Source organism: Myzus persicae, unplaced genomic scaffold, assembly GCF_001856785.1.
Source record: "Myzus persicae strain clone G006 unplaced genomic scaffold, MPER_G0061.0, whole genome shotgun sequence".
Taxonomy (NCBI): domain Eukaryota; kingdom Metazoa; phylum Arthropoda; class Insecta; order Hemiptera; family Aphididae; genus Myzus; species Myzus persicae.
In genome coordinates this window covers 13,892-26,174 of record NW_019103860.1, presented here as the reverse complement: position 1 = coordinate 26,174, position 12,283 = coordinate 13,892, and the positions used below count along the sequence as shown (strand labels likewise).

At 29.4% G+C, this 12,283-nt stretch overlaps 1 protein-coding gene across 2 annotated transcripts; it reads right to left on the bottom strand.

Annotated features, from left to right (window-relative positions):
* Window positions 1-1,118: 1,118 nt before the first annotated feature.
* LOC111035536 lies at window positions 1,119-11,893 on the bottom strand. 2 transcript variants are annotated; one of them, XM_022317185.1, is made up of 2 exons: window positions 11,359-11,893; window positions 1,119-1,481 (listed from the first exon to the last, which is right to left on the bottom strand). In XM_022317185.1, exons 1-2 carry the CDS (start codon window positions 11,621-11,623, stop codon window positions 1,456-1,458), a joined length of 291 nt encoding a protein of 96 aa, XP_022172877.1. In that variant the 5' UTR covers window positions 11,624-11,893; the 3' UTR covers window positions 1,119-1,455. The 2 variants fall into 2 exon arrangements, with proteins under 2 accessions (XP_022172877.1, XP_022172878.1); XM_022317186.1 differs by having other exon boundaries at window positions 1,119-1,478.
* Window positions 11,894-12,283: the final 390 nt, after the last annotated feature.

Sequence of the window (12,283 nt, the reverse complement as noted above, 5' to 3'; positions counted from 1 at the left end):
TATGTAAAAAACTCAAAACACTAGTGATTTACATTTGTGAGTATTTATTACTCTAATTAGGTAACTATCACAATGAAGATAATTTCTGTGACCCCAACAGGTACCTACCAAAATGGTAAAGTTGTAAACACTTCACAAATTACACGATATCCTGTAACTTTATACATTTGACGTGGGTACATGTTGAACTCCAGTGCCCTTTGGGAGTTATACCCTTTTCCAAGTATAGAAAGTTAAAAAATAACCAACGGTATCAAGTCAAATTAGTTGGACGAAGTAACTATAATGACTAATCTAATTATTCGTTTGCCAATATTTGATTTGTATTGGTTTTTTACTAGAAAAATTAAATTATATCTTAATTTAAAATCTCAACCTCATACTATTTCCTTCAGAATTAAAATAAATTAAACACTTAGCCATGTAAGCAATTATATGAAATAAAAATAAAAATAGAAAAAACACAATAGTATATTAAAAATATAGTACTTACCTATAAGTTAGGTTGATAGGTATAATTGCACACAATTTAGTATACTACTTACTTTATTTTGGTATTTTATTAATTGATTATGAATAAAAAAAACTGCATCTCATATACCTACGTAATATGACATTCAAAATAACTACTAATAAAGAATAATTAACTAATTGGAGGTAATTTTTGCCGGCTCTATATTTTCTTGTAGTTGGGACTCCTTTTCTGGAAGGTTTTTTCCTAGCTTTTTCCGAACACCATTATTATTAGTATATTATGTGAATAAATGGTTATTAATAATCATAATATTATACAAAAAAATTAATTTTTACAATAGGTGTGATAATTTAATATTTTTGAAATGAACGCATAATAACGAGTATTGTTTTAAATATATAAGCTATGGTTAAGGAAAAAAAGCCAACACATTTTGATATTCAACATGTAAATTGATTTAAATCATTTAATCATACATATAGAAATATTATTTACAGCCTTGAACTAACCATAAATGAAAAATTTCTAATATTTTCATTCAATGGTTGGATATCACGTTGTATCATCATTATTATTTTATCAATATTATGAGTGTATTATAAAATGTATATATAATAATATAATAATATGTATAATAATTTATGCAAGTTTATAATAATTGTCATTCGAATAATTGCAATCTTAATGTTTTTTTACAGTATCCATATCGTCTGTAAAGGCGTATTAATATATCATAACCGAGCAATGGAGTTCATAAGGTGGATGACAGTTGCTCACACCTAAGCTCGGACTTCGTGGTTCTCGATTTATGCTTTACATTTATACACAATATGTGGCTATATTTTAATAATTTTATTGATAAGCATATATAATAAAATAATTTCCTGCTCATGCATTCCGTCGATTCAGATTGGATTGTTGTGTTTCCTCATTTCAGTGAACCATCAAAATCCGTAATTCATGACTGTACTTTTTGGCTTTTACTTATATTGACGTAATGGAACTGCTAAACAAGAACAATTAAATTAGACGACATTGGGAATTGAATTGAAATTTAACGATAACATAACAATATGTGTATGCGTCCAAACTCGAACGGACAAAACAAATAAAATGACGGTCAGGTATAATAATTCAATTTGCCCGTGGAATACATTAAAACGGAATCATCGTTCGAGTGTATAATATTATATTATGGCGATGAATAAAAACAATATTTAAATTAGAGAATAGACGGAAGGTCTATAAAAATACGGTTTTATCGTTTAAAAATATGACTAATTTAATGAATACTTTTGTAAATATTAAAACTGTAATTAAACGTCCGGCGCTTATCGAGAGACATAATATTTTAATAATAATAATAATAATAGGTATGTACGTACCCAAAGGTACGCTCGCAATATTATTAGCATACCTTTATTTTATAGTGACGGACGGGTGTTAAAATGGCCATACTGTCACTAGAGTTACGTCGAGCGTGTACCGTATAGGTACTTACATCTGTTTGGAGAGCAATAATAATAATAATAATAATAATAATAATAATAATAACAATAATATATGTTTTTGGAACGATTTGATTCTAAAATATACCGCAAGGCAAATATTCAAATGACAAGTCGTCGGTGTGCGCCGCACTTAACTCGTCGCCGTCGGACGGGTTGGGTTGGGTTGGGGCGGTGGCAACGTCGGTGACAGCTGCAGGTGTGTGTGCACCGGAAGTAGGACCTCTGCATCAGCTTCCGGCCCGTTATTCCGGAGGGAGGGTTGGATGGGTACATAGCACAGCCCGTGGATGAGACTTTTATCCGGTAACTTCAGCCGAAATAATATAATAATATATGCGGACGGATTCGCCTCTCGGCCACGGTGGTCGCTGGGTAGGTTTAAGCACGACGTTTGGTGGGTAGCTATTTTCCCAACCAGGTGGCTGGGTCTGCTAATGCGTCTCAGATCGTAACTCTTATTGGCTGTCCCGCCGCCACCGCCACCGCCGCCGCCACCCCAGCCCCAGCCCCAGCCCCAGCCCCAGCCGCGACCGTTCTCGTGCATAATGCATTATCGATTCTACATAATCAATGTATTATTATTATTACTATTATTATACCTACGTATAAATAATAATATATTACATTATATATTATATAATTTACACAAGCGATGTGATCATATTTTGATCGTTTTTCAGCCAAAACGTCGTTTCTATCGGCTGACATTTCTCAACAAGGTTCTCGAAACAATAATATAATATGTGCTCACTCACATTTCCGTCAAATCCGATGTTTCTTAAGTACAGACAATTCTCGGGACACACAGTTCGGTTGTACGATAAACGTATATTTATTATATTTTTTCCGCGGCACTTATTCGATTTGACTATCTCGAAATCGTATTATTATACACATATGTATTTTATGCAGGAATATTCTATTATTCTAATATCACGAAAGTGCGTTGGTACCTTTAATGTATAATATTATATCTCATCGTATATAGGTACCTACTATACGTGCGTATCGATGTGAATACAACGAAATCGTGTTACAATATAAATCCGCGAAGTGAAAATGCAAATTTCCTTAATGATTTCCCTCGTTTATACGTTGTACGAACAACAATAAAAATGATCGTTTATACACTGTAAAAAGAAATTTTAAATTTATTTTTCACGTAGTCGACAAAAATAATGTAAAGCTACATTATGATATATTGTAGTAACTAGTTAGATATTTTCACACAGTAAATACGAGTATATAAAACGGAGTTCGGTCGACGCTCAAATGAAATGCAAAATGTAAAATAACAAATTGCATGTCCCTGATTTTTTTTTATACTTTGACATCAAATTAATAAAATGTAATGCGTATATTAATTTATTAAATCATGTTCCATAAAGATAATGTTACCCATCGGTAGAATCCTGCTGGTTTTTTTGTTATTTCGTTGAAAATCGTTTTTTTTCGTTTGAATTTTACATTTTTATTTCCAAATAGTTTTCACCGTAGGCGATTTAAGTTAAGCACATCATAATGATGAGTAGTGAAAAGCCCGAAGATAAAAACACTGGTAAAAGAGCACTTAAACAGAGACGATTTTTGTTTTGGATTTTTTTGTTCTTGCTTCCCATTCTATGAAAAACGGCATCATGACACGTTTACAAATTTGTACCGTCTACATTGCGGACGACAAATGTTCATTCATTTATCGTAATTAAGAAAATAAAATAAAAGAGAGAAAATTTAAACGAGTTTGACGAATTTGATATAATTAGGAAGTCAGGAGAAACGACTTTAGCAGGCCCGTTGCACTGCACAAAGATTAAATGACTCGAACACATAATTACAAAAACACAAAAATATCTCTCAAAGAATCCGTCGATATTATAAAATATAAAAATTATATTTGAAATGTAAAACATGATTTATCCAAGAATACAATGATACATATTATTTGGTTAAATGGTTTTGTAATAATTTACACCTCTCTAAAAGCAATTTTCAGTGATTTTCTGTTAATGTTAGATAATACGATTCTACCATGTCCCCATTTCGTATATATATCTCTTCAGACAAACATAGTTGTAGTTCCTGTGGGAAATACCGCAAGAACAGACAGTCATAAATGGCCGACAGCTACCACCTACCAAATATGATATTATTATTGTGTCATTTCGTTGTGTTTCGAATTTTGAAAGAAATCATTAAAATGTGGTATAATACGTTGTGATTACATTTTATAATTAAAAAAAAAAATTATAATTTTATTATAAATCATTTATTTCATATTTGATATATTTACTACAATTAATCTAAAAATTGAGATATTTAGTCGGTTAGTTCCATTTTTGAATAATAACTAACGAGGAACATTATATTCACTGTACTTTTATGGTAGATTTTTGTTTTTACATAAAATGTAAAATGGAATAGGTTAGGTTTTTAATATTTTGTTTATAAAATTAGTAATCTACATAATAAAAAGGACATTATTTCTTTTTAAATTATATAATCTTACAAAAAATGAACAATAGTCATAATTATCAATATACTAGAAACAGTGACTTTCCAAATTGATACCCATAAAATATATTTTATCAAATTGTTATAATATTGTACAGGTTTGTATTTTTATTTTACGAAATATATAATATTATGTTTACATACACATAGGAATACATATATAGTATGTGCAACACAGAACTTATATCATCGAATTTTCCACATAATAATTGATTAAGTTATTATTTTTGTTTGTTTGTTTTCTTCAGCATATACTGTGATACATAAGCAGGTGTTCTCTGAAAACTTTATTTCAAATATTATTAAGATGCAATGTCCAATTATCTTAATGAGAGCTATTATTAGTTAAGAATCCATTAATTCATAAATATTATAAGGACTCACTGTCGTTGCATTATGAACTGATCACTGAATGATAATAAATCAAATACCCATAATATCGTTAATATTTCATCTATTTGTCAATCATATTATAATTAATCATATTTTTAAATTAGGTACTACTCTTGTTATTTTTATAACCACACAGCAGTTATCAATATTTCCATCAATTATATGCCAATGAATATTATTTAAATTACCTACCAACCTAGTTTAATAGTTTTAACGTAATAGTTTACCTGTAAGCTGTAATGCTATCCACGCCAAATATGTGTTGAAAAAAATAAACCTGTAATAGAAGTAAGGATAGAAAATACACATTAACGTGTCACATAGCCTGTGCAGATAATCCATAATATTTATACATGCAAACGACGCTGATTTATTATGCAGTGTGGATCCATACATTAGTCAACCGTAAAACGCTTAATTATAATGATAAACTATGAATTATAATTGTACAATATTAAAGTACCTACGATACATATACATTATACCTATATGGCTATATAGTATGTATCCTCCGACGTTTATTGCTTAGAACTTATAATATAAATATATATTATGTATACATTTTATTCTATACATTTTCACTTATTAAAATGTGCACAATTATTATAAAGGCAATCATGTCCTGTACCATTATATTTTGAATTAAAGTTCTGAATCAAGCATATCTGCAGGGTTAAAGAAAGTCTGTATCAAATTACCATAATATGGCATAATTATTTTATATTCGTTACGGTCTATACGGATATTATTTTTGGTTACAACATGTCATTATCGAACAAATATGAGCGACATCGATATCATAATATTATTATCATATTTGTGGTCGATGAGAATTGTCTGATAAATAAATTTCGCTCGACCGTCAGATAAAAAAAAAATATTAGGGCCTATGGGTATTAAAAATAATGACATAGGTTTACTGTAAGTTATACGTGGACTTTTATTTGTATCACTATTATTTATTTTTGTATTAAATATTCTCCCTTTTAGAAATGACATTTTATGTATTTAAATACTTTTTGTTTTACATAAATTAATTAATTATGACCAACTAGTGTATCGTAACATTATTTTTGTCGTTCAAGTGACGGTTAAAATTACAATTAAAAATAAACTTTATGGACGAAGAATTGATATTTTACAATAAAGTGTTGGCTAAAATTATATTTCCTACAATTATTGTCTACGATTATATAACATTAAGCTTTTCTATTAATACCAAAACAATATAGATATTTAAACGATAAGTCTATACTTGTTCATTTTTCTCGTCAAGTAAAATATTATTTTAAGTTTCGTTTGGGAAAGAGATGTGTTATTGTGTCAAACAATATAATGTACTTGAATTATAATCTAATATAATTTAAAAAAGCAGCGAAGTTACTCTAATGGTGTTTCTCGAAATTTAGTTAGTCACTGATGTGTTTAATTTGAATTCAATGATAAATCGTTGTATACAAAAAACGATATTGAGCTGAAACGAACTATCAGTCTTCATATCTATGAATATTGTATTAAAAATGTATACTGCTATTATTTATAGTTATGTTACCTCAAACTAATTTTTGCCACAAACAAGTCGCACATTTTATATAATACAAATTATAAGATCGTTTCATATAATATGTTTACATAGTTATTATTTAAATCAATTTCAAGGATTTAAATATATTATTGAATTATCATTTTAAATATTTCGTTGTGTATAGTAAATAATAATACAAATAAGATCTAAAAGAACATTTTTCGCTTAAGTAGGTAAATCATAACTCGTAAGCGTATCCAGTTGTAGTAAGAATTTGACAATGAAATGTATAAAAGCAATAAATAATTGTACTTGATATTCATTTTCGATATTGTCTAAGTGATGGCTGTAAGAATAAATTATAATTAATTTTGAAGGGAATATTTAAGCCAGCTTAGCTATTAAAATTAAAATGTTCAAATGTTTGAGGTTTTAAAAACTTTTGTCAAAATTTAAACACGAATTCCTATAAAAAATACTGTGTCTATACATTTTTAATAATTTTAAATTTCTATAAACTATCAACAAAAATTATGTATAACCTTGTATTAACCTTGTATTGTTCTTTGCATGCATTTGAGACGATTATTATAAATTGTTATCAACAATTTAAAAAGAAAACTATACAATTTTAAATATCTACGAATAGCTCAAAAAAAAAGCCGAACCTTTTCAAAATTATATTTTGTCTAGAAAATGTTATAATAAATATTTCATGAAAATTTCAAGTATCCATGGTTATTTATTTTTGAATCACTATAAAATAACAAAATTAATTAAATCAAAAATCGGCGTTGCTTAAATAATCCCGTATTTTCTTAATTTTTTTTTTAGTTTTTCTAAATATTATCAAGTTAATTTCAGTAAATTATTTTTATTTTGACGCCCTAAAGTACAAATTAGGTGATTGACATTTGCGATCATAAACCCAGCTTGTTTTTTTACAGTACTTATAATGTGTCTTAAGTATTAAAATAAAATCAGAATTAAAAAAACAAATAAACACACATCATCTTATTACCATCCTCGCTCCACTAAGAATCTTAATTATATTTACACTTTAAACTTACCTTATTGAATTAGGTATTAAAAGATTCACTGAACTACATTTTTATGATACATTTAAAATTTAGACAAATGGTTACCTAGTTATTTGTGGTATAAGAATTATTGTTATTTTAATCATTTTAATTGAATGTATATAATTAATTGTCTATTCAACGTTATAGACAAATTCAGTACCAATACATTATTAATAAATACTAAATTTGAATACGCTTTTGACAATGCATTTTGTTTAATTTCTTATATTAATATGCATTTTACTAGGTACCAATGAAACAAAACAGTGAGATTATGTTAACTTTGTATGAAATGTTTATGATAACTATTATTGAAATATGAATTCAGATTTATTGTTTAAGTAATATTTTAATAATATTTATCAACAAACACTTATAATGAGTGATTTAATAATCATATTTCTACAAAATATTACACTGAATAAATAAGTGTCATCAATCTTTAAACGCGACGATCTATAAATACTTGGGAATAAAAATATAAATTTCGAACTCACAACATTCAGCCTTCAAGCCTTTCAACCTTCAGCTAGGCCAGCAAAAAGTAGCAAACAACTAATTATTATGATAATAATATTATCATATTAAAATAGTTAAGTCATCATGATAAGTTTACGAAGTTGGCATTAAAATAGTCCACTACAATCAGCCAAATATGTCATATAAATTCTCAGGAAATATAACCACCACATTACGTATGCAAGACATAAAATCACTATTTTGTTTACTAATTAAAAAACGTAAATACGTATTTATATCAATTTGTCATGATGTATTATAATTCTTCCATAACTATAGTTTATAATTTGTTTTATTCACATAAATGGTAAAATAATATATTACTTTAGTTATTAAACTATAGTGTAAGTAATCATATCCTAAATTATTCAAACTAACTTTAAATGTAACTGTTGATTCTAAAATACAATGATAACGATATTTACAATTTGACTTTATGAATTTTTATTTTTAAATTATATGAACAAAATTAATAGTATTTCTTATAACAAATATTTAACCAAACATCGATAAGTTCAAACAAAAAAAATTAGAATACAGCACTACCATTTACAGCTGTTTCTTAATAGTACTTTGCTGTGATTCTTCCTCAGTCTTTCGAATATGTTCGCTTTAACTTAAGACCAACCAAATACGTGAACAATAATCTATTTAATTCTGTTATTTTTAAAATATTAGATTAAATCGACTTATATTTTATAAAATAAATAAAATTTTTATTTAAGGCAATTATTAAAATATAAACAATAGGCTCTGAGATTATTCAGGATAATAATCTTATAATTTTATTTTAAAATATTACAATAGATCGGATTACTTTAATTTTAAAACGATATAGTAAAATAGGTGTAGCGTCATCTTAATCGTCGTAATGGTACATAACATCACATTTTAACAAACCCTCATATAAAATCTATAGAATATAAAAAAAAACTATTTCCAATATTGTCGGTTTCGTTAAATACGGGTCCAACCCTTAATTTATATTTTTTAAAAACCAGAACAATTTGTTTAAATAATTAAGTACCTAAGTAGGTACCTACTGGAATCAGAACCAGAACTGTAAAAAAATTACCGGTCCCATCCATGTATATTTTCAACAAGAGACATAGAAAAATGTTAACTTCCAAAAAAAAAAAAACAATGCCTGTAGACATTATATGACTTCTTTGAACTATATTGCTATATTAGTTATCCATTTTTGAGGAAATTGGTTTGTAACAATGAATATAAAAATATTGAAATTTAGATCATTGTTAGAACACAACGAAATGTTTGATTCCGAGGACAAATATCAAATAATTCAGTTTGTTGTAGGTATTCGTAGTTCTAAAATGTGTACAAATGGAAATGCTAGTAATAAAAATTACATTTTTTTTTTTTTGTAAACGTTGGCAGAATCAAGGTTTTGATCAAATTGATTCGGGATCATGACGTGATCGAACAGTTTGGCAATACATAAAGGGTCTTTCCACAACACAAACATTGAATAAGATGGAGGCAGTGTAGTCAGCAGGGTCATTGAATGATACAAGCATAAGATATAACAAAATACATAATCAAAAAATATCACGTATTCTATTTGACTATGATAATATAATATATGCTCATAACATGATTTTACATTTATTTGCTAATTATTTTTTCCAATATTTACTTTCACTCAATTGATATTAGTTATTGGCCTTTTGATCAGAGCAACTAATTCAAACATCATTCCATTCCATTCAAAACCATAGTTTTGGATTTGGAGAGCTGCAGAGAGAAACTGTTTATTGTACAGGGATTGAAGACGTATACATTTTAATCAGAAGTTTTTCATTATTTTTGAAAACCAAATTTGTCAGAAAAAGCTCATCTGGGTCTAATCACTGAATAATGGAAACCAAAGAAATGTTCAGTAAGGTACTTAAAATATACCTAATCAATATAATATTATTAATAATATGATTTATGTCATAATTAACTTAGAAAAGTATGTATCAAAAATATATTGGTACATCCCATGTATAACTTACGTTGTTACGGTATATAACTGTATTATATACCTATGATATTGTTTTTATTAATTATCTCTGTGAGGCCTAGTAATCTGAGAAAAAGATTTTTAGTTTGAGTAAATAAATTTAACTAATTAATTATTAGAAAATTGATATAGTTAACATATGAAAATCGAATGCAGTAAATTAAACATAAAGCTCCAAAGTATATTTATCAGTTTTCTAAAAAATACTCAATTTGCAAATATTTTATAATGCGTAAATCATATTATGCTACATATCCAATTTGTAGATTCATATTCTAAAAACAACTTTCCAGAATATTCTGTTTAAGCATAAACATTTTTTAATTCATATCCAAGTCACCCTTTTATGGTTTTTTATATAGTTTATTTCACAAGACTAATTATATATCAGTTTGTTTGTGTCAAAAATACTGTACTTATTAAAAAAAAATCAAAATTAATATCGATTTACCAGATACAACATAGGTATTTTAATTTTTAACAGATCTCTACGGTAAAAAAAAAAAAAAATAATCCATAGAATTATTTTGTTCTATTTTATTCTGCTAGCGATAAAAGTGGAATCAAAATAAAATAATGATTTTTCGATAAACTTTTATAGCGATAAAAAAATTCCGAAATTTAATATGCTAATCGTATTCAAGTGTTTGAATAAAATATTTTTTTTTCTATTTTTACATACAAATTCGTTTTGAAACTATACGTATTGAATTTATAATTTGAAAACAACACAGTGCCTGTATATAATATCATTTTCCGATTATAATTCAGTTAAAATACTTCAGAGGAAAAAACCTGCCACCGTGTATTATAAACATTTTGAAAATAACTCCTGGATTAATCGGAACACAGCGTATATCTATAAATACAACTGTATATCGACTTGGTTTCGTCGAACATAATATTGTTATAATTTACCTACTGTGATGTACGATATACCCTAGCTATTGCCCGTGTGTCAGAAGTGCGCCGACCACTCAAAGCTTTCGCTCGTGATTCGTTTAGGGCTGTTTGGTGGTATTATAATATTATTATGATTGAGGTCGCTGGGGGATGGTTATTAACATGGCTTGTCGTGTGATCGACTACAATGGAATTCTCGAAATACGTATCAATATGGATGTCCGTCTGTACTCTAATCGAGTGAAATATATTTTGTAAAAATACATAAAAAAAATATCAAAACACACATTTTAATAAAAGATGTTACAATAATAACACTTAGATCATATTATATTGCCGAGACGACATATTTTCGTTGACCTTTAAATTATTATGGGGTCACGTATGGTAAGAAAAAAAATTAAATCACTTACCGATTGAGTAGACCGCACCTTCCAGCCGGAAAATCTTGTTTTTGCCTTCGCTGACCGCTTCATCGTCCACCTCGTCGGGCGGCATGTCCGAACCGTTTCCGTTCTTGTCTTTCACTTCCGATCCGCCGTCTCCGGTTGTGACTCGTTTATCCACCGTCCGCTCAACGGTGGTCGCGGTCGGCCTGTCTGATGCGCCACCGCTCCTGGCCGGTTCACGTTCGCCCACCGGCCCGGACTTCTTGTCAGATTCTCCTGCCTTGTCCATGTCCTCGGCGCGGTCTGCGACGTTCGCGGACGATCGGACTCCTAAGTCCGTTCGCGGTCCGTTCGGTACTCTCGAATCGTACGTGAATATATAATGTTATGCGAAACGAATTGCGTGTGTTTTACGTACGAGGACACGAGACAGGTGTCGGGCTTAACCCGTGGGGTAGACGAGACTCGACTTGGACGGTCAACGAATAGGCTCAGCAGTGGATCGAGTGACGGTAGCAGTAGAAACGGCACCGACGACGCTCGACTGTCTGGCGACCGATCCACGTGGTGAGTGGCAGCGGCAAAGGCGTCAGCGGCGACGGTGGCGGCGACAAAAGCGGCGGACCGCGTCAGCGCGCGAGCGTGAAAAGTGCGTTTTCCGGCCGAGTCGCGCGCGCGGTTCGCCACCACCGTTGACGTCGTCAGCCAATATTCGTTTACTATGCGCTGTAACCGAGGTATACGGTAGGTATATTATTATATTGTAACCTACACATCTCATATAATACTAGGTTAATGTGTGTGTGTGTGTGTGTGTGTGTGTGCGTGTATACACTTTAATAAATTATTATCATTCTTGTGATTATTCTTAACGATTTTTCGTTTCATTTGTCCATATCTACATTACCTATTTTGGTATTATATAAACGTCCGACTTCACACGCGTCAC

Bases quoted from the DNA above. Each gene is read 5' to 3' on its own strand.
- LOC111035536 (XM_022317185.1), bottom strand. From the start codon at position 11,623: ATGGACAAGGCAGGAGAATCTGACAAGAAGTCCGGGCCGGTGGGCGAA. The intron at 1,482-11,358 runs GTAAGTGATTTA...GTTCTTGTTTAG, and splicing joins AGGTGCGGTCTACTCAATCG to CAGTTCCATTACGTCAATAT.